General features: G+C 39.8%; 1 protein-coding gene across 3 annotated transcripts in view; it reads left to right on the plus strand.

Moving 5' to 3' along the window:
- The window catches only part of adgrd1 (adhesion G protein-coupled receptor D1), a 32,034-nt gene extending 9,008 nt beyond the window's left edge, over positions 1-23,026 (plus strand). For all 3 annotated transcript variants that reach the window (XM_019862803.1, XM_019862804.1, XM_019862805.1), the window contains 15 exons: positions 197-304; positions 1,162-1,237; positions 2,184-2,325; positions 14,800-14,873; positions 15,550-15,673; positions 17,785-17,888; positions 19,292-19,403; positions 19,528-19,681; positions 20,688-20,754; positions 20,919-20,985; positions 21,161-21,252; positions 21,360-21,486; positions 21,563-21,604; positions 21,752-21,844; positions 21,937-23,026. In XM_019862803.1, coding sequence (XP_019718362.1) covers positions 197-304; positions 1,162-1,237; positions 2,184-2,325; positions 14,800-14,873; positions 15,550-15,673; positions 17,785-17,888; positions 19,292-19,403; positions 19,528-19,681; positions 20,688-20,754; positions 20,919-20,985; positions 21,161-21,252; positions 21,360-21,486; positions 21,563-21,604; positions 21,752-21,844; positions 21,937-22,032 — 1,478 coding nt within the window. In that variant the 3' untranslated portion in view covers positions 22,033-23,026. The remainder of the gene's footprint in view (positions 1-196; positions 305-1,161; positions 1,238-2,183; positions 2,326-14,799; positions 14,874-15,549; positions 15,674-17,784; positions 17,889-19,291; positions 19,404-19,527; positions 19,682-20,687; positions 20,755-20,918; positions 20,986-21,160; positions 21,253-21,359; positions 21,487-21,562; positions 21,605-21,751; positions 21,845-21,936) is intronic.
- The last annotated feature ends 365 nt before the right edge of the window (positions 23,027-23,391 follow it).

Raw genomic sequence — 23,391 nt, forward strand, 5'->3', positions numbered from 1 at the left:
CAAAGGGACATGGAGCATCAAGATGACATCATTGGTTTGATTATTCAACAAGCAAAGGCAGGTCAAAAAAATACTGTAGCTCTCCACCTTACTTTCACCAGAGTGGGTCTTATTATCTTGTGGATATAATTTGCCACAAGCATGTTTGCCACTACTTGCTCTCACGGGCCCCTGTTTTGTCATTGCTGATTCACAGATTATTCTTTGATGAAATTTCCCCAGAACTACAATTTGCCACATTACCGCTTCCCCATACAGGGAAAGAACTACATATCTGTACCCGGGGAGGCGTTCACCATGCAGTGTAAGTGATCTTTTATGTGAAAGTCACGGCTTCTTGTGGTTGCGTCGGAATGTGTCACGCACTCAATCCTTCACCGCTGTTATTTGCCTCTAATTTACTCGGTTAAGATTTAAAACTAGTGACATGCTATGGCTTAGAGTGTCAAGGATTGCCATTGTTTGGCTTTACAGTGTACTGTAGAACTCCAGCTCTGACTTCAAGGCTAGTAATTACTCTTGCATTCAAAACGGAAAGAAAAAGAGGCAGCATATTTTCTCCACTTTCCTCTGTCGTTAAAAAGAATGAGAAATTTAGAACAGCCATTACAATGTGCTTCTAAGCATGTTGGATGTTATGCACAGGTCACTTTCCTCTGCCTCCACTTGGCGGTTGCACAAATTGTGTTGACCTGCAAGGACGTTTGGGATGGTTTATGAAATTCACAGTGAAATAAATAATCCTGCAGCAAATATGCTGGATATGGGTTCGATGTGAACCAAAGTTGGTGAGACAGGGTTAAAAGGCTTTGAAAAGAGGAAAAGGAACATTAAGGACTTCCTGCAGTGCCATTGTTTATCTTACAGCTTTAAGGTGGGACCATTGTGGACGATATGTCAGATTAGGGGAGGGTGACTCGACCCCCTGCTCTACTGCTGAAGTCATGTTCAGCTTTCACAAGATTTCCCAACAACTACATGGCTTGCAGACCTCCCCATTTCACCACTGTGCAAATTCAAATGTTCTATTTGGAGGCCAGTGTCAGTATACGGCAGCAAGGCGGTGTTAATTAACTTCTCTTCTTCGTGAGCATTTTAGCAGCACTGCTTTACATTCTCCGCCCTCATTTATTCAACTGTGTCCTATTTTCTTCCCATTAGCTCAAACCACCATCGTTGGCCTTTTTTACCATAACATACACAGCTACTACAAGGAAATCAGCCCTGTCAAGACCAGGTAACATGGCGTGCAAATTTGTTCAAACAACACGAATGTTCCTGTTGATTATTGCAGCCATTCAAGCTGTCAGCTTTGTACTTCCCCTGTGGGGGAAATCAGGTCCACTGACTCCAAGGCGCCGATGTTTCCTGAACAGCTCATGCCTGGAGTCAGTGTCTTATCTGTCCTTTTGCCTATCTTCCATCTCACCACTCAAGCTCCACTGACTGATACACCCTGCTATTACCTCTACAGCTCCATCACGCCAATCCAAACCTTGTCTCACCACATGCCAACTGGTGGTGAAGTGGATTGTTTAATTTTTACTGAATGTGGCAAACATTCACTTTCCCCCACTCCCACCCCCACGTACATATTAATACATTTATTTTGACAAATGTAAAGGAATAATATGTAGAGGGAGGATACTGTTTTGAATATGACTCCACCCCTTGAAGAGCAAAGATGTATTGCTTGAATATACATTTTTCTGTTGTTTGCTGCTGTATAACATTTGTGAGTGGATCTTTTTTACCAGGCATTCAATAGTTATAGCACTTAATGTAAAAGGAGTTCAGGCTATTGAATAAGTGTGGAAGATTGGTGGCTTCAGAATGGCCCTTGGAATGGGATCTGTTTCTTCATTTATTTTCTCCTTGTCAATCTCATCGTTTCATCTGAGCTGATTTTTTTCCAGCCCCCAAATTTTACACACACACACACACACACACACACACACACACACACACACATACATCCAATGTCATGGGCTCGAGAAATATAAGAATAATAATAATAATGACAGTAATAATAACAAAAATTACCTGGCTCCTTTAAAAGGATGATGACTTAAATGAACTGGGATATTCCATTCATTTGTATTCTGTCCTCGTAATTATATCAATTTCTTAGACCTTTTTACTGTCCACTTTCTTCACTGAAGCCATTTTTCTGTCTCTTATAGGATTCATGAAGCTGCTAATTATAAGGATCATAAAATCCAGGTAGCAAGCTGCTTAATCTCTCTGAACGTGGAGCCATCACCGGCCTTGTCAGTCAACCTCTCCGGGGCACCTCTCATCAAGATCGTTCTTACCCACATCTTGGTGAGAATCGAACACAATACAGCGACTGTCCTACTTTCCTTGTTGTTGACTCATGTCTTGACGTTCCATTAACTGGGTGAGTCAGTCATACTGGGAAACTGCCGTGTTTAGGTTTTTCCAGAATGGCAGATACAGATGTAGGGTGTGGGACACACACCTTATCAAAAGGCTATGATTTGTCTGTGGTTGCAGTAGATGGATGTCCCTATGTGAAATGTAGTAGTTCTATTTCTGGGGTTGCTCGAGGAAAAAAATGAATGTCCACCATGAACATACACTATTGCAACTTGGTATTTTGCTAGCACAAAGAACAAAACCTGTGATAATTTCCATGAGCCTTCTTTGCCTTTCCCTCAAGAAGCATATGGCTTCCAGAGGGTGAACTGATTATACCCATTTGTCCTGCAGCCTTATGGTACTCTGAGGGGACCAGTAACTTTCTGTTATGAACAACACTTTCCTCACTACTTTGAAGACTGTGCCAGTTTCCACAGAAAGAGATTGAAATTCACCACAAAAATGAATATCTTACAGTACTGTATATGGCTGCTTCCATGGATGGAAATGCCACAGCTGGGCTTCACTGACAAAAAACAATGTTTATTTTTTATCCTTTGCGGTCATTAAAATGAGCATATTGAAAACATTTTCACGTATCATTTCAACAGATAATATATTTCTGCTCAATCCATCGATACAAAAAAAAAGGATTATTTTGTTTTGAAGTGATTTATTAATTGTAGACAGCAAATTTAAACAATTCAGCTTTGCTTGGCATCATTTTCCTAGATGGGATAAATGTTTATGCTCCAATTATCTGGCATGATCCCGGTGATGATTTTCACGATATTTGTTTGAGCATACAATGTGGAAGAAGCCTTTAAATCTTCTCAGATGTTTACCAGCCCTGTTCAACGTTTGTACTTTACTGTTGACATGACCCCCCCATAGGCAGCTTACTTGTGTATGCCAACAACACAACTCTGTCATCATATAAATATGCTTTTAAATTTCAAAAGTAAGATTGGGCCAGTACTTTCAAATTTAGCTCGCATCACTTAATTTCCTTTGCAGGGATATTGAAGTATTTAATACTCTGTGATCAAATGATTTACATTTAGCTGATCTGCATTTGGCATGTATTTTGGCTGTGAAATTGTCCAGAGAGAGTTGTTATGCTCACACTGTTTTACAACTATTTCTGGAGTAACATGTATGTGGAATCTGATGGACGTGCAACCTGCCTGGAGGACAGACCTTTCAAGTGGCTTGTTCAGGTTGCTCATTATTGTCTCCACAAATTCCACCTCGGATATTCTCTCATGGCACCAGTAAAGAAGTGTAACATTTGTCATTTGCAGCTCGACCTCATTGTTTATTGTCAGGGAGTTGATAAGCACCTGGCAACTTCATGAAAAAACAAGCCGAATGAATGTGTCTACGGCAGAGATGCATCAGCTTTCTCTGAAGCCTTTCTGGTTGCTATGGTTACGGTTTGGTGGGTTGTCACTTGCAGGGTGCATAGGTTTTGGTTGCAGTGAATTTTCCTTATCAGATTGACGTCAGGACTGAATTTACTTTCTAGGCTGATGGTGTCACGAACCTTGTGTCATGGCAGGTACGACACTTAATTCAACACTGTGTAGTTGGTGACCTTGCAGTCTTGGTTGATGTCACTGTAAGAGAGCAATGAGGTCATGCCATTCCCGTAAGGGTCAGTCATGCATTGCATGGCACTGGGCTGACCAAGATTAGTTCCCAGAGAAAATGTTATCAGGGCTCCTGGAGGCACACACGCTTTCTCACGCCACTCAGCTTGAATGTTGATTAGAACCTGGCACCATCTGAGATTTATTAGCGCTGTCGGACTTGTTCAGATGGAGGTGGATTCGAGGAGGTGGAGGAAGGTGGAGGGAGAGCCTTTGGGCTCTGTAGTTAAACATTAATACTCGGGTAAAATCACTGACACCTCCTGCATGTCTTGTTCTCCTCCCTCAAAGCGGCAGTATGAAATAAATAAATAAATGGAAAAACCTACTTAAGACATACTTCATGAGCAAAGAAGATTAATGGGGTCAAAAATGAGTAGATATGAAAAACAGGTTTTGATTTTGTCGAAAAAGGCATTACTTTGGTGACCTCATAAAAAAAAAGGCCAAGACAGATGGTGACAGGTGAACAGGAGAGGTAAAGTGCAGATCAGGCTCAGTATGTAATCTACCTGCACCGATGAGCTTTCTTTTGTACTTTGATTTCCTCGTAAACCTTTTTTGAAGGGGCAGCACTGTCTCATATAAATGAGCCAACGCTAAGCCCGCACTACAAATACTGCTCGACCAATGCCTAATGCGGATTTTGTTCTCATGTCGGGACGGAGCTAGCCACATATTAAAAAAACAAAAAACAACTACACATACAGTGCAAGCGAGCCCCGACAAGCACAGCATGGATTGTATTTTATCTTATGGAGGCAGCACTTCCTCACCAAGATACCATATTACACTATCTGGCACATGCAGCAGATTGCTAAACACAAATGTTTTGATAACCTCACCAAGCAATCAAGTATGCACCACTTCTCAGAAGCTAACGCTTTATTGTGCATCAAAATTTAATGCAATTTTGCTTTCTTTTTGGCTTTCACAGTGTTTCGGTGGCTCTGGCTCAGTCCGTTACTTGAAAGCGGCGTTTCTTCGTCTGGCCTAGCTGCCAAGCCATTGGCAAAGAAAGTCATTGCGGGGGTGGTAATTATGTAAATTATGATGTTGGTCAAACTGTTTACTGCTGCTACTCCTTGTTGTGGCTGATACCTTCTTTAGGAAAAAGTTTATAAAAAAGGCATAACGAACTAGACAGAAGTGTACTGAGGTTTCTCATGAAATGTTAATGTCTTGCATTACAACATGCATCAGTACAGGTCATCTTTTAGAATTTAAAAAAAAAATGCAAAAAGTCCAAGAAGAAGCAGAACGCAAAGTTAATTCTTTTACTACTTAGTTTGCATTGAGGTCACATGACAATGGTTCTAGTTCTGAAGCTTTGGTCAAATTTAGATAATTTTGATGGAATAAATGTTAAAGTTAACATCATGTATAATTGGCATATCACCGACTCAAGAACAACAAATTTGGAAGACCGAGACTTTTATCATTCTTCTAATGAGAAAACATTTCATCTTTTTTGGTGGGCAAAAACATAAACATAAAATTTTGAGCAATCATTTCATCAAATAGTTTTTTTCTTAAATTACAACTACACATTAATCATATGAACACAATAAGTACAAAAAGATAATAGTTTGAAAAAAAATTGCGGTTCATTTTAAGAGCATGAGTTCAGTCAGTTTGAAGCCTCCCACCAGCAATGACCATTCTAACGTTGTCGAACTCAATTAAACCTTATTCATGTGTCATGTAATTCAAGATATGTACAGTATATACAAACACCACAAAATTGCTTTTAATAGTTGCATCTACTGTTGAACAAAGGGTCTTGATATACTTCATTTTAACGTGTCTTGTCTACAAAACATGCACATAGGCACTAGGCAGTGAAGCAGTGGCCGATTCAAGCATGTCTGTGAGATTAGGCTATATGATTCCATATGTTCCTTATTCTCAAATGACTCTGTCAAGGCTCAATATGGCTCTACTTACAAAAGCCAAAGAAACATTACACCACTCCCTTACGGAAGCCCATGGGAATTAAAATGAATTCATTCATGGAAACATACCAGTTTGTTCATGCAAACCTAAGCTTTGTACAAAATGACAAAACATGTTTGCCATACATATACATATTTTTCAAACCTTAGGGACATAGAGGGCATGTACTACATATATATCAAAAACAGTTCCCGCAATCGTTTCCTCACTCACCGCATGCCTATCAACACTTCTTGTTTTGAGTGTCCACCTCAGAGAGTGAGCCATAACCACAGCTGCATGTCTTATAACGTTATCCCCAGACATAATGACCTCACTCGGGACCAGTTGTGTCTCACTGCATGTAGCTGCATTGGAAGTCCACATACTGTATGAAGATTTAAAGCCAACCCTTGACTGAAAACTGAGACCCACTCTCCCTCATATTCTACAATAAGCAGAGGGTCTCACTAATATGACCTCTCACATCGGATAGAATGACCCGTGTTTCATGAGATATGTGCTTTTTACAGACAAACAGTACAAATATTTCCCAATTGCCTGCTGCTATTGCAGTAATTAGACAACCATATCTTTATACAAATTAAACAAATCCTGCCCACATTTTTGCCACAAAATTAAATTTTGTGTTCAAATTAAATTGTGTGGTTATATTTTAGTGTGAATAATGGGTATTTACAATAAGAATAACAGATACCGTAGCTCACACAAATAGTTGCCTAAAAAAACGTGGGACGGAGAGGGGGCAGCTGAGGATAGACAAATTTCATCAAAAGGCATCATTTCTTCTACAACCAGGAAAAATGTAATTACTGTAGATCTGTTGATATGACAAATGACATTTTACAGAGATAGGAGCTTAGGGACATATTAAACTGGATTTTCCTTGTTTAATCTAAATGGCTGCCGGATGTACAATCTGACAGAGATCTGGCAGGCAAATACAATTCTGATATTTGCAAGTCATCTGCAAGGCTTCTGATGTGGAATTGTGTTTTTCTGAGACTAAATTTTATGCTCTCATGTGCTGAAAGAACTGCTGATTTGTTACTTACGGCTCAATTAACTTTTGATGGTTCAGGTTTCAATGGGCCTCAAGTTGCTCAATGCCTTGTGTTCCAAAGAGGCATTTATTGTTACTTTTGGGTGTTGGGAGTGTTTACCTCGGGCTTCTCACTTTGACACAGAGGCTAGAGAAGCTTAATTTTACATTATTGCTTAGACTGCTTTTGTGTTGCACCCTTGTGTTTATTTTCATCCCGTATTATGCTCACAATCTTCCTCAGCTAATTACAATATACGCGTATACCCAATACAAATACAATACCGGTCAGCTTCCACTTTTCCTCTTTGGTACAGTGGGTTGGTTGACTGGAAAATGTTTCCGTTTACACCCACCCATCACACCCCCACCCCCTGAACATACTTGAATTTTCCAAAGTGGCCTTTAGTTCATATGGACTCAACATTACAATGCAAAGTTCAAGTTCATTTTTAGATCTAGGAAGTTTTGAGATAATGCATACCCTTTCTTAATTCAGGCGTGTCTAATGATCTAAATTTAGAGTTCTCTTGGTCAGTGTTTTCCCAACTTTTACTGAGCCATTTTCCTTACTGCGCTCAATGACTCATTCATTTGAATCATATCTTAAGAGCAGAATGACTCAAAAACAATTCTTCATAATTCAAAACGTTGATTTTTACTGAGGCTTGGTCTTGCATGCTAGTATTATGATTGTGTGTGGAAGATGACTGAGGATAGCATGATAAACAATGACTACTCTGCCAAGGTGTTTGCCTGCTACAGTGTGAAAGTAATGATTTTCATTGATGTTGATTGTAGGACCCAAACAGTCTTTTCTAAATACAGTTTCTTTTATCGTTTCCATTCAGATTAATGGTACTGTTATTTTCGGATTTTTTTAGTGCAGTTTTTTTTAATGCTTTTAAACAGTGAATTGCGTTCTGCATCCTGATTGGCTAAGGCACTGACCAACGTAAACAGTCTCCGCCCCTCATCTTTGTACATACATACCCCACAATGTCGACGAAACATTCTGCACCGGCAAAGGCACCTGAGGATGCGCTCAAGCAATATTATTTTACAGTACAGTATTTCCAAAAACTATTGTAGTTATTTGTTGAAAACGTTTGTTTTTTTTTTGTGCTTGGGCCTGAAAACAGGTTTTGGTCTTTGGTTTCATTGTATACGTTTCATTGTATACGTAGTAAAATATAAAGCTCACTACTTCACGGATTTCACCTATCACTGGTTCTTTTTGGAACGTAACCCCCGCGATAAACGAGGGATTACTGAATTTAGGTGTAGTATTTTTGTTGGAAATGAACTGTGCAAAATTTTACAATGGATTACAATATTATTCAATATACTTTGTAGGAATACAACTTTTGATCAACAATTGGGCGTATTACGCCATGGTATTTTAATGTTGGTCGTTATAATGTTAACTTGGAGAGTCAAGCATTTTTTTAGATCGTACTTGATGTAAAACGTTTGAGCACCACTGCGCTAGATTTTGCATTAAAAACAACAACAACAACAACAAATTAAAAAGACACAAATTCCTTGAGGATAGTGAAAAAGAAGAACATTGTCAGGGAAATGAAAAAGTCGCCAACCAGCACCCACAAAAAAACTCGACAAACAACAATTCACAATTGGATTCACACGGATGGTTACTTTAGATTCTTCAATTAATCTAATATGAATGTTTATTAAAAGGTGGGAGGGAGGCCGAGGAGAAAGAAAGGGAAAACATTCAAATTCCACACAGAAAAGCCTGAGTCGTGATATGAAACTGTTAAATGTGAGACAGATGAGCTAACCACATGCGCCACCATAGCACTCATACCTCTTTAGAACAAAATCCATCTGTTCTCTGCATTACTTATCCTCGTGAGAGTTGTGGGTTCATAACAATCGCTATTGTTAAATAATATTGTTGTTCTATTATTGAATTGAATAAAGTAGTGAAGACTTGCCATCGAAGTAACGGTTGTAGATCTCAACGGGGGTGACAACAAGGAAAGCAGAGAAGATTAAAAAAGCTGTTTGACTCAGATTGAGCATCTTTGCTTTCCAAATATTCTTTCCTATTATCCTGTCGCTCATTAGTGTCAAATCTCTTTTACGTTTGCTCGCTGGTTTTTCTTCTTACAAGGCTCAGAGGAATTTCCACAATGGTGTTTGCTTGCCTTCTGTTGTTAATAAAGAGTTGGAGCAACCAGCTGCACTCTTGGCTGGGAGGTACTGTGGCCTTATAGGACACCCGGGAACAAAGTGGTGTGCTTGGCCAGATCTCTAAGTGCATTTTAACACTCACCAGCGACTTTCGGGTTCTGCATCTTTACTCGGAAAACAACTCCAAACCACATTGTGGATCTACCACTAACAGAGAGTTGCTGGGGGGGTTGCTTGAGAGAAAACTAAGCCAAGCCAAGCAGCACTTTCGACATGTTGTAAAAGTGCGGATGGGTGACAAATTAAAGGGGAAATGCGAATAGTATGATATAAATGCAATGAAAGAGGACGTTTCCATACAGAACCGTGAAGGGTTCAAGTTGTCACAATGGGTGGAGTGGGAACAAAATTAAGAGCAGACTTGCAGGAACTGAGAAGCTGACCGTTGATTAAAGCAACAGAGAAATGAACAAACAAACACAAGCAATAATCACTGGGAGGAACAAAGGAGGCTGAACCAGAGCCAGTGAATTACTTGATAAAACCAAACCTTGAATATAGAATGGGCAACAAGTGTACACCACTTTCTACAATGAAAAGAGTAAACAAGCAAAATACCTGGAAAGAATAGGGAAAAAAATATGGGAATTGTAATCACCGTCCAGATAATACATACAATAAAATCCAAAAGGTCATAGTTTCAACATTATGCTGCATATGATAGTCCTTTAAATATAAGCTACTGCAAATCATAACTTTTAAAAAAATATTTGGTATCCATCCATTGTCTATACTACATTTCGCAGGGCACAACTATTTTTTTTTTTTTTTAAAGAACTAATTAAGTAGGTGGTGGCATGGTGGGCGACCGGTTAGCATGTCGGCTTCACAGTGCAGAGGTGCAGGGTTCGATTCCGGCTCCGACCTTCCTGTGTGTAGTTTCCATGTTCTCCCCGTGCCTGCGTGGGTTTTCTCCAGGTACTCCACTTTCCTCCCACGTTCCAAAAATATGCATGGCAGGTTAATGGAGCACTCTAAATTGCAACGCAGATGATTGTTCGTCTATGTGTGCCATGCGACTGGCTGGCAACCAGTTCAGGGTGTCCCCCACCTACTGCCCGAAGACAGCTGGGATAGGCTCCAGCACGCCTGCGACGTTTGTGAAGATAAACGGATTTGAAAATGGATGGATTGATAATTAATTAGGTTATCAAGATTCACAATTTATACCTACAGTTATCAAATATTTTTCTCCAACAAAAAGTGATGAACCAAACATTTTGGGAAGGTGCTTTAAAACCTCTTTTATATTTTTTCACACACAAATTCCAACAAAACAATAACTACATATAAGGAGGCAACAACGTTTTGGGGGGGAATGCAAATTAAGACAGTGGGACTGTGACATTTTTTTTTATCCTGCAGGTGAGGATCAACAGTCCCTACATGAATCAAACAGCAAAAATTGTGGACCTCAATTACTGGACTACTTTGTGGTTCATAGAGAATGATGTCAGACGTTAGGAATAGTTGGAGAGGATCAACCATTTGCATTTTGGGGTTAGGGGAAATGTTCCACTGTGACTCAAATGGAAAGAAAACACAATCTGTGTCACATTTTTACTCAGACTTGTATCACATTTGATCAGTTCTTCCTTGGCGCATGTGTCCCCTCTGCAAAGTTACTTCGAAATTGACGATGCTAGCTGCAGGCAGGGCAACTAACAATATGTGATCATCACAATACTTCTCACTTTGCTGCATCAGTGCAGGAAGTTACCATTTCGTGATGACAGTTGCAATTATTTAGGTGCCATCAAATACCACCGCCTACCTGACAGCATAAAGAAGATAAAAAGTCACAGTTTCACAACTGTTAAAACTTTCTATAGGCAATGTGCAGTGATCCCACTGCGTTCTAGGCAGGACACACCCTGCTGAAAAATGATGTCTGGATACAGCAGCCAAGCATGTCAACCAAGCATCCTGGATGCAGTAGCCAATCATGTTCCAGTGTGATGTTGGGGTCATAGGGTTGAAGCAGTTCGGCAGCTTGATAGTGGGAAGCAGTGGCGGATGCTGGTCTGTCAAGGAGGAGAAGCTCAATTTCGGCCTACGTCATAAAATGTGTTTATTTATACATGAATTCTCCTCTCTGTTCCTTTTCAAGAAAATGATCTGTGACCCTGTCATACCAACAAAGCGTCTTTTCCAGGGTCTTAACTGTGGTGATATAAATCAGTCTGCGAACACAAGCAACTACAATAAAACACACCAGAAATAAATTATTAATCTGTCGCTAGTCGTTTTCAACAAAGACTGTGTCGCTAAAATGATTAGAAGTCTCCAGTTCAACTCAGAACAGAATGAGAATTGAAAAATGCTCCCACGGATGCCGACACCAAAAGATCGGTGATTGGCTCATTTTGCTGTCAATCAAAAAGAGATATAGCCTCAGACAGATCATCCAATCATCATGAAAGCTCAGCGTCCTGGCCGGCCGATACACGCCCACTGCCCGTAGACTCCCAGAGACGCTGAGCGTCAGACGGGCGGGACAAAAACCAGCATTTATCCAATGACTGGTCTCCTTTCAATGCATTGGGACAACCTACTAGAACTCTCTCGACGCCCAGCGTCAGCGCTGTTGATGCTCAGCGTCCACACAGTTTAAAGCACAGTGAAGCTGCAGGAATGAATGAGAAGAGAGTCACATCGTAACCAGTAATAAGAAGCTGATTCGGAACAAAAGTTGAGCGCATTGTAGCGCATATTTAGTCAATGACATGTACACAAAATTGTATATACACACATATATTCGATCACTTATTTTTTGACATTTTAGGGGAAGCTGAGCTTCCCTTGAGGGTCTTAGAGCAATCGCCTCTGGTGGGAGGATAACACATTTATGAAAACTTGCCCAAAAAAGATAATGTCAATGTCGCTTGAAATAAAATGAATGTTTGCAAACATCGATACGAGAGTTAGTGTGTTTACAATCGTTGAAATCTATTGACTTGCTACCAAAACAGCTAACATGGTTAACTAAAATGACCATCAGCTCGTGTTCATTCCGACACTGTATCACAAAGTGCAGAGAAGCAGTGACTCATTTTCTGAGAAATAAGTACTTTTACTCTTGTATTAGACCTCAATTTTATTTTGAAAAATTACATTCTTTATATTCTTTTTACAATTGCTAGTGAAGCTACGAACCACATTGAATGGGGACCAAAGTTATTCTCCCAAACATCTAAAAAAAAATTGTTTTTAGAGCCGCAACTAAAATACCGCTATACCGTGAAAGTACAATATTTTCCTCACAGTTAGCATACTGGCAGAATCTGAGGCCCATGCCTATGTGATGACCCCCTGACATTTAGAAGTAAATGGGTCTCAACAGTGAGGAAATAACTGTACCAAACCACATGCCATCAGACCCACTGAAGCCATTCTGGCAACTCTTACGGACTTGACACCTCTCAAAGTCATTGAGAGTTTCCTTTATTAAGTCACTCTTCACGTTGAGTGTGGTGCAAACCAAGGTTTTGATTGTTATGGAAACTTTCCCGCAAGGAATGGTTTCTATTTGGTGCTTTGTGTGCATAATTAGTCTTCTTTCATTGCACTGCAATTGCGGAAAACAAATATAGCACAATAAAGTGACACGTACAAAGTGCCAATTACAGCCTGGCTCTCTTAAGTCTGACTTTATACACACCAAATAAGGAGGAGGAGCAGATAAAATTTTCAGTAGTGCACTCAAGTGAAGCTCCTCAAAACGTGTTCTTGTGGCCTAATTGGCCACATGAATATCTCTCCATGCGATCATCTGAAGTGTCACAATCGCTTTAGATGTGCAGAGCGGACGTAATGAGTGTGAGAGTGGTCCCACAATGAAGTCAAGGTGTTGCGCGATGCGATGTAAAAGGAATGAATCACTGGACTAACAGGCCAGAAAATGGTCTTACTGTCAGTTTCTCTCTGACTCGTACTTTTCCAGTAGAAAATGGGGCAGAAACAGATTTCATGCAATGATTTGAGTCTGAAAGTCAAGGCTGTGGGAGTAGGAAGAGGTGAGCAATCTCAGCATACATGTGCATCCTGGTGAGTAAAAGAGTCAGTTGCTGCGCCACAGTCATTAGCTCACTCTCTTTGGAGACTCCAAATCTCTTAATTAAAAGGAGTGCATTATAATCAAATAAAATTCTCAAGCACAGAGGGAGTTTAATTCAGCTTTCTCTGTTGAGTGATAATCTCAGTTGTTCCTCCAAGCCGGTTTTATTTGTTTATTTGTTTCTAGGTGATATAAGGTACTCTGGTATTTCACTTTGAGGCTCTGGGACAATATTTAATTGTGTTCTATTCTGCTTGTTGGCCCATCATATAAAGTATATGTCTGTCACAACCAGTGGCCTCCATAGCTATTGGCACCCCCGGTTAAGATGTGTTCAATTTCTTAAAATTAATTTTTATTGTAGAAGTTACTCATACTGAAAATTGTAGAAAATGGTTCACCAGACACAGAATCAAGCTTCTCCCATGACCATCTCAGTCCTCAGACCTCAACACTATTGAAAACTTATGGAGTGGGATAAAGAGGAGTGTGCAGAGGAGAAGATGCAGTCCCTCTTCAAATTCTGTTTTTTTTCTTTTTTTGCAGAGGAAATTTCCTTCCCTATCCTATCCGAGCGCAATGATCTCTTTGGAGAGTTGGACATTAGGATCGTTCAAATTCTACAAATGCTTAGGAAAGGTGGCTGGATGCAGGCTTGACGCCCACTTTAGCATTTATTACTTCTGATCAACCTTTATGAAAGGATATGACCCACAAATCTTTACGACAGCAAAATTTAAAGCAACAGGACACTGACGTAGTTGACAGACTATGGAGATGCACTAGTTACACGCTCAGGACTTTAAAAAAATGTTTCAAGAAAAAAAAAAACACTAATTTAAAAATAGCCATAAGAACGTTTCTTTTTGTCACACTAGGGTACACAATGAGGCCAAGAAATATACATTCAAAGCAAAAGGAAAGGTGTGGTTCCACACAAACGAGAATAGATTATTCTAAACACCTTTCAATAATTTAGTAGAGAATGGGAAATTCCAAATTCAGTGAAAAATACCATCAGTGATCCTTCACAAAAACAATCATTAGTATCTGTATCTTTTTCATTTTAATATTATCTGCAAACTAATATTTTGCAGGTAAAGTCCGCAAGCTGCTGTCTTGCGTCAGCAATACAGTACTCGTCATCGCACCATGAAGTTTGGAAAAGTGGGGTTATCAGGGGTGCTAATAATTGTGGAACCCATGATTTGAAGTGGGATTTTTTTTTCCCCCACTGAACAAATACACTTGAATTAAAAGTTACTTTGCTCTTTAAACAATATGTAATAAAAGAAATGGTCCTACATTATTAAAAAAAAAAAAAGAAAAAAACTGAATTGGCAGTGTACTTCATTCATCCATGGATATGAATAATATGTACATACTGTATTTTGTGTCTTTTTTGCTTTGTTTTTTGACACTAATGGGGGATATGTGTTACAAGGCAAAACAAGCACTTTTAATAAGTTGGATGTTATTTATCGTTTCAGAGTGAAGAACAGAAGGAACAAGTGTTTAATCAAAGCAATAAAGTCTTCCTCTACTGCGCCTTCCTGGACTACAGGTGATTGTGTGTTTGTGATTTGTGTGATTTACCCTACACGCACCAGTCCTTGTGACAGAAACATCGCGTGGATTTGTTCTGATTGTGGGATTTTCGTTTCATTTAATCAGAGAAATATGAAACATGTGCTTATCCCTTTTCTATTTCAAACATCTGAGTTATTTTGGAGTAATCAATCTAATGCAATAACATCCATCCGGTATGTCTAATATTCTGATAAACATCAGTAAATTCTGAAAAATGTTGATGCATTTCACATCCATTCTCACCATTACTAGTGCAAAAACATCATTCCAAAACTATTAGTGGCATAAGCATTGGGGTGGTTGGCTGCGTTGCTCAGGAATGATTCATGAATATGCCTCTGGTGAATCGAACAGTATGTCTTTTCTTTCGTCAATTTGCCACGCTTTCCACACGTTGAAACAAACCACAGAATGCATTTTTTTCCCTATGGGAGTATGCTCTAGTTTTACTCTCTGTCTTCTTTTTTGCCTGACTCGTCTTGGTTCTGACTGCAAATGGGAAAGTGTCCCAGTGAGTTCGGGGAAGATCATTCTTTCTCAAAATAGATCACTGCGTTTCATCTCTGCAAGCAGCAAAACGTCACATAAATATATTTTAAGGTAGTTTTTTTTTTCTATATTAAGTAACAACAAATGGTCTTCTTTTTCAGTTCCAAAGAGGGGGTTTGGTCCAATCAAGGTTGTGTGCGTTCAGAAGGAAACATGACATACTCTGTGTGTCTGTGCAATCACCTCACCAACTTTGCCATTCTTATGCAAGTGGTTCCCTTAAAGGTATGGCTGTGGTTTTGAACATTTAGGTAGCTTGAGGTTTGGTGTCCAACTCCACCAGTGGCAATGTCTTTTCTGAACTCTTAAGACAGTGTTGACTTGTTGGGTGTTTTATGAATGAGTAAATAAATACATTTTTATTGCTTTTTTTTGTTACTGGTACTTTATTTTTAGGATTATTCTGTTGCAGTTTATATACAAAGGTATATTGTTGATTCAGATGGGAAAAGGAACATTTAAGGAATTTATTTGTATGTCAACAACAGTAGATAAATCAACATACAAGATGATTTTTTTCATTTTCACAAATTCCTAATCAGTGGTAAAAATGATTCATTCATTTTCACAAATTCCTAATCAGTGGTAAAAATGACATAAAGTACGAATACATCATAAAAGCTGTCATTATATTTAATCATCTGATAATCATAATTATCTTTCTGCAATGATTGCTGCTGGGCAAAAAAATATTATGTTTCTATTGTCTTATTGTGAAGCATATGATGTCAGTTTCAATGTAAGTGAAAGGAACCAAATGTGGTTCTTTGGCCTGACAACAACAAAGCAACAGTTGCATGGTGTGTTTGCTTGTTGACACACAGCGAGGACATGGATGATGAGCAGACCTACATGCTTGTGCGTGGTAGATACAAACACAACTCCTATTAGAGAAAGCCGATGCAAATCACAATCTGCTGCACATTAGCAGTTTTTAACCAAATTAGGCATAGTATGTAAACATAGCGCAACGATGGCCAAAAATGAATCTGTTCCGTTTCAGCCTAACTGGAACCACAGATAGTCTGCCCTCTTAGTGTTTTGTTATCGGAGATGCAAAACGCCTCAGAATAAGGAAGGTTGTCTGACCTACATCAGACGAGAGGCAGCCGAGGTGGGAAACGAGAGACAAAGTAAGCACTGCTTTTGCTGCAAATCACGAGCAGACTGTATTGCTGTCAATATACTGTTGAAGGATAATGATACGCATGTCATCTGCACAGACTTTGCTGGCCTCTGCAGATTCTGTATGCGATGTTAAGTTACTGACAGATATAGAACATCTATGTAGAGCATGTTTTTAAACCCCTAACAAACTTTACTTTGAAGGGAGTGCACTTCTCAGTCTCCCCCCTTGTTCAGTGTAGGTCTATCAAAAGCAGACCTACACAATCCCAATGTTGGTTTCACTGCTGGTTTTCTACAGAACTACTGGAGGAAACCATGATTGAATGTGGTTCCTTGGGTCACTACAACGGTCAATGGTCCAGCCCTCAAGGACCACAGAGTGCCATCAGAGGCCCACTGACGGACGCAAAAATGTACCAATCAAAATATGTGGTACACCATCCTAATCATGTTTCGTTCTTCATAAACACACTCCTAACCAATATTATTTCTTTAACTATCTGTATCTAGAAAATGCTAGAATACCAACTCTTTGTACGGTATGAGCCAGTGGAGAACGGCCAGTAACTCCGCTTGTTCATTTTAAATAGAAAACCACTCAGTGCTCGAGTACCGTATTTAAATGCAGAAGCCTATTTGATGCTATTCTTTCCCCTTAGTCACTCTGTAATTAGTGGTCTGCCTCATCCCTCAGCTGCAAAGGGAATGTACCACGCATCCTTTTTGGGGATGCCTAAGACTGCTCTACTCTGGTAATGACAAGGCACATTTAATAGAGAATCAAACCCAACATCTTGAAATAGATCTGACTCCAAAATAACATTTCATGAAGGTCTACACCAGTGTATGAATGAAAAAGTATGCAACGTTGTCAGTCTTCACTAAAGTATTAGGGAAAACTCACTTATACTCCATAATAATAGATATTTTATTGTATTCTTACAGAGACGATACAACGTGCATAAATATGTGTATCTATGTATTTGAAATGATCGACATGTTGATTGACAACCATGTTGAAATATTTTAGAATTGTAATCATGTCATTCAAGTTTCATGACCGTTAGAGTGGCAACCATAGTTGACAAATAATTCCACTAGTTTTATTGCGGGTGTTGCGATTTACTAACTTGTGAACAAAACCCAGTACCGTTATGAATGTCTTGGGTGGCATCTTCTGAAACAAGTGCGTTTGTTTCTGTGCACAGCTCACCACGGGCCACCGGGTGGCACTGTCAACCATTGGCTATGTTGGATGCTCGATTTCCATTTTCTGTCTGGCCATCACTCTCGTCACATTTGCAGTCCTGTCGTGAGTATCACTGTCATCACTTCGACTGGTACACGTCTGTGTAAATATCCCTTATTTTTCATGCAAACCTCTGCTTTTAATCACTTGTTTTCGGTCACATTAGCCCAGGAAATAAAGTTATTTGTTCCCAGTACATACAGTAAAGGTAAATTGCGAATTGTGACTTGAAAAAAAGTGTGTGCATAAATAAATATACACACACACACACACACACACACACACACACACACACACACACACACACACGTGTGTGTGTGTGTAAAATAAAATTGTAATGCCATAAAAATATGACTATTTTAAGAATATTTTTACTCTCTGGGAGATTGGGTATGTTGTCAAATACCATATGTGACACAATAGAATCAAGAGTGAAATGTCACATTAAATGTCACGTAAAAAAAACAAAAAACAAAAAAAAAAAACCCTTGACGGAAAAAGAAAAATCTGCATTTGAATGGTGTACATCGCCTTTCGACCAAAGTCAGCTGGGTTTGACTCCAGCTCACCCATGACCTTCATACCTACTGTAAATATCGAATTACCTAAAATACCGACAGTATCTTGACATTCTGTCCGCAAACGTTTTAAGCCGAAGTGCAAAACGTGTTACTTTCATTTTCCATGACAATGTTTTGAATGAATAATCCATCCATCCATCCGTTCATTCATCCACCCATTCATCACTCCTTCCACCCATCTTGTATTGCTTAGCCCAGCTGGCTGAGCGACAGGCAGCTGTGCATCCTGTGCGTGATCACGAGTCAATCACAGGACATATATCGACAGACAACCTTTCACACACTACACACACTCACACCTTCGGACAATTTAGGGTCTTTATTAAACCTAACATGCATGTTTTTGCAATGTGACATGAAGCCAGAGTACCTGGATGCATGCACGCACAGAAACGACCCAGAACCTTTGACTGTGAGCCAGGCATGCTAGTCACATGCTCCTTCACGCTGCCCCCGAATAAACAATCACAGATAAAATATAGGTTTGATGTAGCATTCACCTCCATTTGATTACATTTCACTTTACTCTTTTGGCACTATCCTTATTATTCAGACTCATGTACTGCTTTTGGAGAGGAGTGCAGAGTTGAATTTTGAATTTGAAGCCTGCTCTAAATTAACGAAAATGCGGCCCAGGAAAACATTTACTGATGAATTCCATATTGCTCTTGAAAAGTTTGCAAATGGGATTTGAATGCAGCTAATAAAACGCCATATCATTGTGTGATGCATTTATCTGATGATTGCCCCTTGAACAAGTGGTGCTTTTGGTTGAAGATTTTGGTTGAATATTCTACTTAAGTATCAATAAGAAGAGATTCAACACATTTTAAGTTACTGAATTAATAACATGAATATTTGAGTTCTCCCTGTGCTTCTCTGCAGGTCAGTGAGTACCATTCGGAACCAGCGCTACCACATCCACGCCAACCTTTCTTTTGCCATCTTGGTGGCAGAGATCTTGCTGCTCATCAGTGCCAGCTTCGACCCTGGAACGGTAATTACATCCAATACTGGTCACTGAGGTTGGTCACTGTGACAGTTGCAACGAGAATGAGACAAGAAAAGGACAACACCAATATGGATTAATGACTGATTGATATTTCTGTCTCCTGTGCCAGCTGCCTTGCAAGATCATGGCTGTCCTGCTTCACTTCTTCTTTTTGAGCGCATTTGCTTGGATGCTCGTGGAGGGCCTCCACCTCTACAGCATGGTGGTCAAGGTGTTTGGTTCTGAAGGCAGTAAACACATATACTACTACGGCATAGGTTGGGGTAAGTCAGTCATTATGGGTGCACTAAGCTGGTGCCATTCAGTTGCAGGCTGCACTCTAAATGACCCTTCAGTTCAGGCCTTTAAACTATAAATGTGATTTTACTGTTTTACTCGTCGCACCGTACAAGTGAAAGTGCAATAACTACATTCATGTTCTATATAGTGTACATCTGTTTTGAATCGCATTCCACAGTAACAATTGCCTCTCCGGATCTTAGTCTAAAAAAAGCCTCTTGGATATTTGTATACCATGGCTGCAGAGGAATGCCCCCTTCCCCATGTTGAACCCATTAGTGGCAACATTTTTCTTTTCTCCCTTATTGCCTCCTCTACTCTACCCCAGTAGGTTTTTTTTTTTTTTTATGTGGCCAAATGCAAATGATGTTTAAAAGACTGTGGTCTGCGAGTCTACATACAGTATGTACAGTATGACTGCAGTACAAATTAAAAGTAAATTTCATTGAGGCTATCGAGTTTTTATCTACCCCTAGTGCTGATTATTGTTTGAACGTGGTGTACTGTACAAGGAGCCTTTGAGCATGTCAATGAGTAACAGTTATGTTGGACAATGTCTTCTGTGACATAACAATCAATAGGATCACACAGTGGTTGTCAACTGTCCGATAACAGTTGGAACTTATTGTGTCATCTCAGTAAATGTAACTAATTCTGTGGCACCCACATTGAAAATGAGGATTAGTCACATCTGGCAACAGTTCCCGATATATACACAACAACTCAGGTTTCAAAATGGTTGATTATATTTTGTCAGTAGGTGGCTATAGAGTATGGGACGAAAATAGTCTTGTCCGCGGAAAGGACAATTTGGACTGCATTGGACAACATTATGGCTGTTGCTTTTTGTCAAACAACTGTCAAGGCTGATAAGATTTTTTTTTTTTTAATCTAGTGTTATTGATGCCGATGAGTATATGTACCGGTGCATCAGAATTTTTAAACAGTGTAAGGTTTTTGTTTACTTTGCTTTTATTTTTTTTCAATCAGGCTCTCCACTGGTGATCTGTGTGGTGTCCATGACTTCAGCATTGAGCAGTTATGGCGAGGTTGACAAGTAAGTGTAATCTGCTTGTAAAATGGAAAAATAAACGTCATTGAAAAATGGTATTTAATTATATTCTCCATCATAGTTCAGTAACATTGCATCATCATCAGGAACACTCTAAAGTTACCAGGCAATATATCCATGCCAGTTTTCCTCTGCCCTTGCTTTCTCAGCTGCTGGCTGTCCCTGAAGAATGGAGCCATCTGGGCCTTTGTGGCACCAGCTCTGTGTGTCATTGTGGTGAGCAAGTTTCAGTAATTTACACATGCTGGGATTTTTTTTTGTTTGATTTTCCTGCATAAATCTGTATTCCTTCAAAGAGTCTTGTTTATCCCAGTAGTAGTAGAAAACGACATAGTTTTCGTTCAATGCGGTGTTTGTTCATCTCCTTTATTATTTCCTTTCTGATTACCAGGTAAACGTTGGCATTTTGATATCGGTAACCAGAATAATATCTCGTATCAGTGGAGAGAATTACAAAGTTCACGGAGATGCCAATGCAGTGAAGTGAGTGTGTCTCTTTTCTCCAGCAGGCTTTCCTTAAGTTATGATTGAAATACTGTTGAGTATACTGTACAATGTACCAACACTAAAAATGTGGTTCATACTTGAAGGCTCACTGCAAAGGCTGTGGCAGTACTTCTACCTATACTCGGGATTTCCTGGATCTTTGGAGTTTTAGCTGTCAACACACACTCCTTGCCATTCCTTTATATATTTGCAATTTTCAACTCTCTGCAGGTACGTCTCTTTACTTTTCCCAAAGTTTTGCAGTTTGAGTTCATCTTAAAGTGACAATGTTCTCCTTCCTTTCTAGGGTTTCTTTGTCTTTCTGTTTCATTGTCTTCTTAACTCTGAGGTATGTTGCCTAGCATGTGAAATGTTTTGGTCATTTTTGTGTTTTCTTTTGTTAAGCCTCGTGGGAGGCAAATCTCCACACACCCTCCAGCAATATTGAATTTGGCCAGAATGTCCGATGGCGTAATGTTGTTTCCTCTCTCTGTAGGTCAGGGCTGCTTTCAAACACAAGACCAAAGTGTGGTCTCTCACCAGCAGCTCCATGCGAAACATCAACGTGAAGCCCTTCAACTCTGACATTGTGAGTCCTTGCATAACAGATGGGCTGGACCAAAGAGCTGTGCACCTGTTAACTGCCTGAGCTAAATACTCTCCCTCTCTCCTATCTTGTAGATGAATGGAAACAAGGACGGTGTATCCCCCACTAAGATGAACACATGGGACAAGAGCACCAACTCGGCCAATCGCATTGACCTCTCGGCAGTGTAGACCACCGCAATGTCAGTGTGCGGACACCAGTGTAGAATGACACGCAATGACCTGAATATTTCCACACTATTTCATATGATTAACCGTCACCTCAGTAGAGTGAAAGGGATGCCAAATGGGGTGATCTGTTGCTCCAAATCCACTCTAATAACTGCACCTTATTAGTGTCTCATTAATGACATATTGTGTTCCCGCAGATCGGGGTCGAGATTTCGGAGGTCAGTGTGGTCACAGTGTTATAGCATTATTCAGTCTCTGACTACGATGCTCTGTGCAGCAGAGTGTCTTTTATGTAGACTTGTCTATTTGTTCACAACAGTTCATTTGGCTCAAGTTTATTTAATTTGCAGATGTCTGTTGTCTCGCAGAATACGATCTCCTGCTTTGAAAGGCATTACCTTGGTCAGACAACAACAGGGAAAGTGACCTAACTTCCTTTGAGTTTAGCTCCATGCCTTCAAAACAATAAATAGCACATAGCCTTTGGAGATGTCACAACACAGTCAACTGCATAATAACACACCATGAGGCTGCAGTAAAATGAACTCTGTGTTATTCTGATATGATGTATTTATTTTGTGATATGAGGATCTGTTTCATGTCTTTTATGATGTGTAGCAGCTGAACAGCGAGCTGTCTGTGTGTGTTTTGTTTCCTCTTTTGAAATGAGTTGACTGGTATTTAACAATACCTCACATCTTGGCAAGATGCAGTATGGTATGTTCTCTTCAGAATAACGAATACTTGTGTGTTTTGAACACTGTTCTGTGAAGTTTTACAGTGTGTTTTCAGTATTTCTCGAGCGATATTTCATACTTTTTGTACATTGAGGCTGAAATGTTATGTAAAACAGGCAGCACGGTGGTCGACTACCGGTAGTTAGCACATCCACCCAAACGTTCTGAGGTCGTGAGTTTGAATCCGGACTCCGGCCTTCCTTTGTGGAGTTTGCCTGTTCTCCCTGTTCTTGTGTGGGTTTTCTCCGGGTACTCCGGTTTCCTCCCGCATTCCAAAAACATGCATGGTAAGATGATTGAGTACTCTAAATTGTCCGTATAGGTGTGAATGTGAGTGTGAATGGTTGTTTGTCCATTGTGCCCAGCGATTGTCTGGCAACCATTTCAGGATGTACAGTCCTCCGCTTCTCGGCCACCGACAGCTTGAATAGGCTCTGGCATACACATGATGGATGGATGTCGACAACTGAATGCCATAATAGAATTGTTTTTTATTCATAACTGTGAGAATGACGGGAGATGACATCAACATGTCATTAATCTGTCTCAACACTGTACCAACAACTGCTTTCAGAACAAAAAGAAAAGGATTTACTGTCAGTGTCTCAGCAAGAACTCACGG

Source organism: Hippocampus comes, unplaced genomic scaffold (genome assembly GCF_001891065.2).
Source record: "Hippocampus comes isolate QL1 unplaced genomic scaffold, H_comes_QL1_v1.1 scaffold147, whole genome shotgun sequence".
Taxonomy (NCBI): Eukaryota; Metazoa; Chordata; class Actinopteri; order Syngnathiformes; family Syngnathidae; genus Hippocampus; species Hippocampus comes.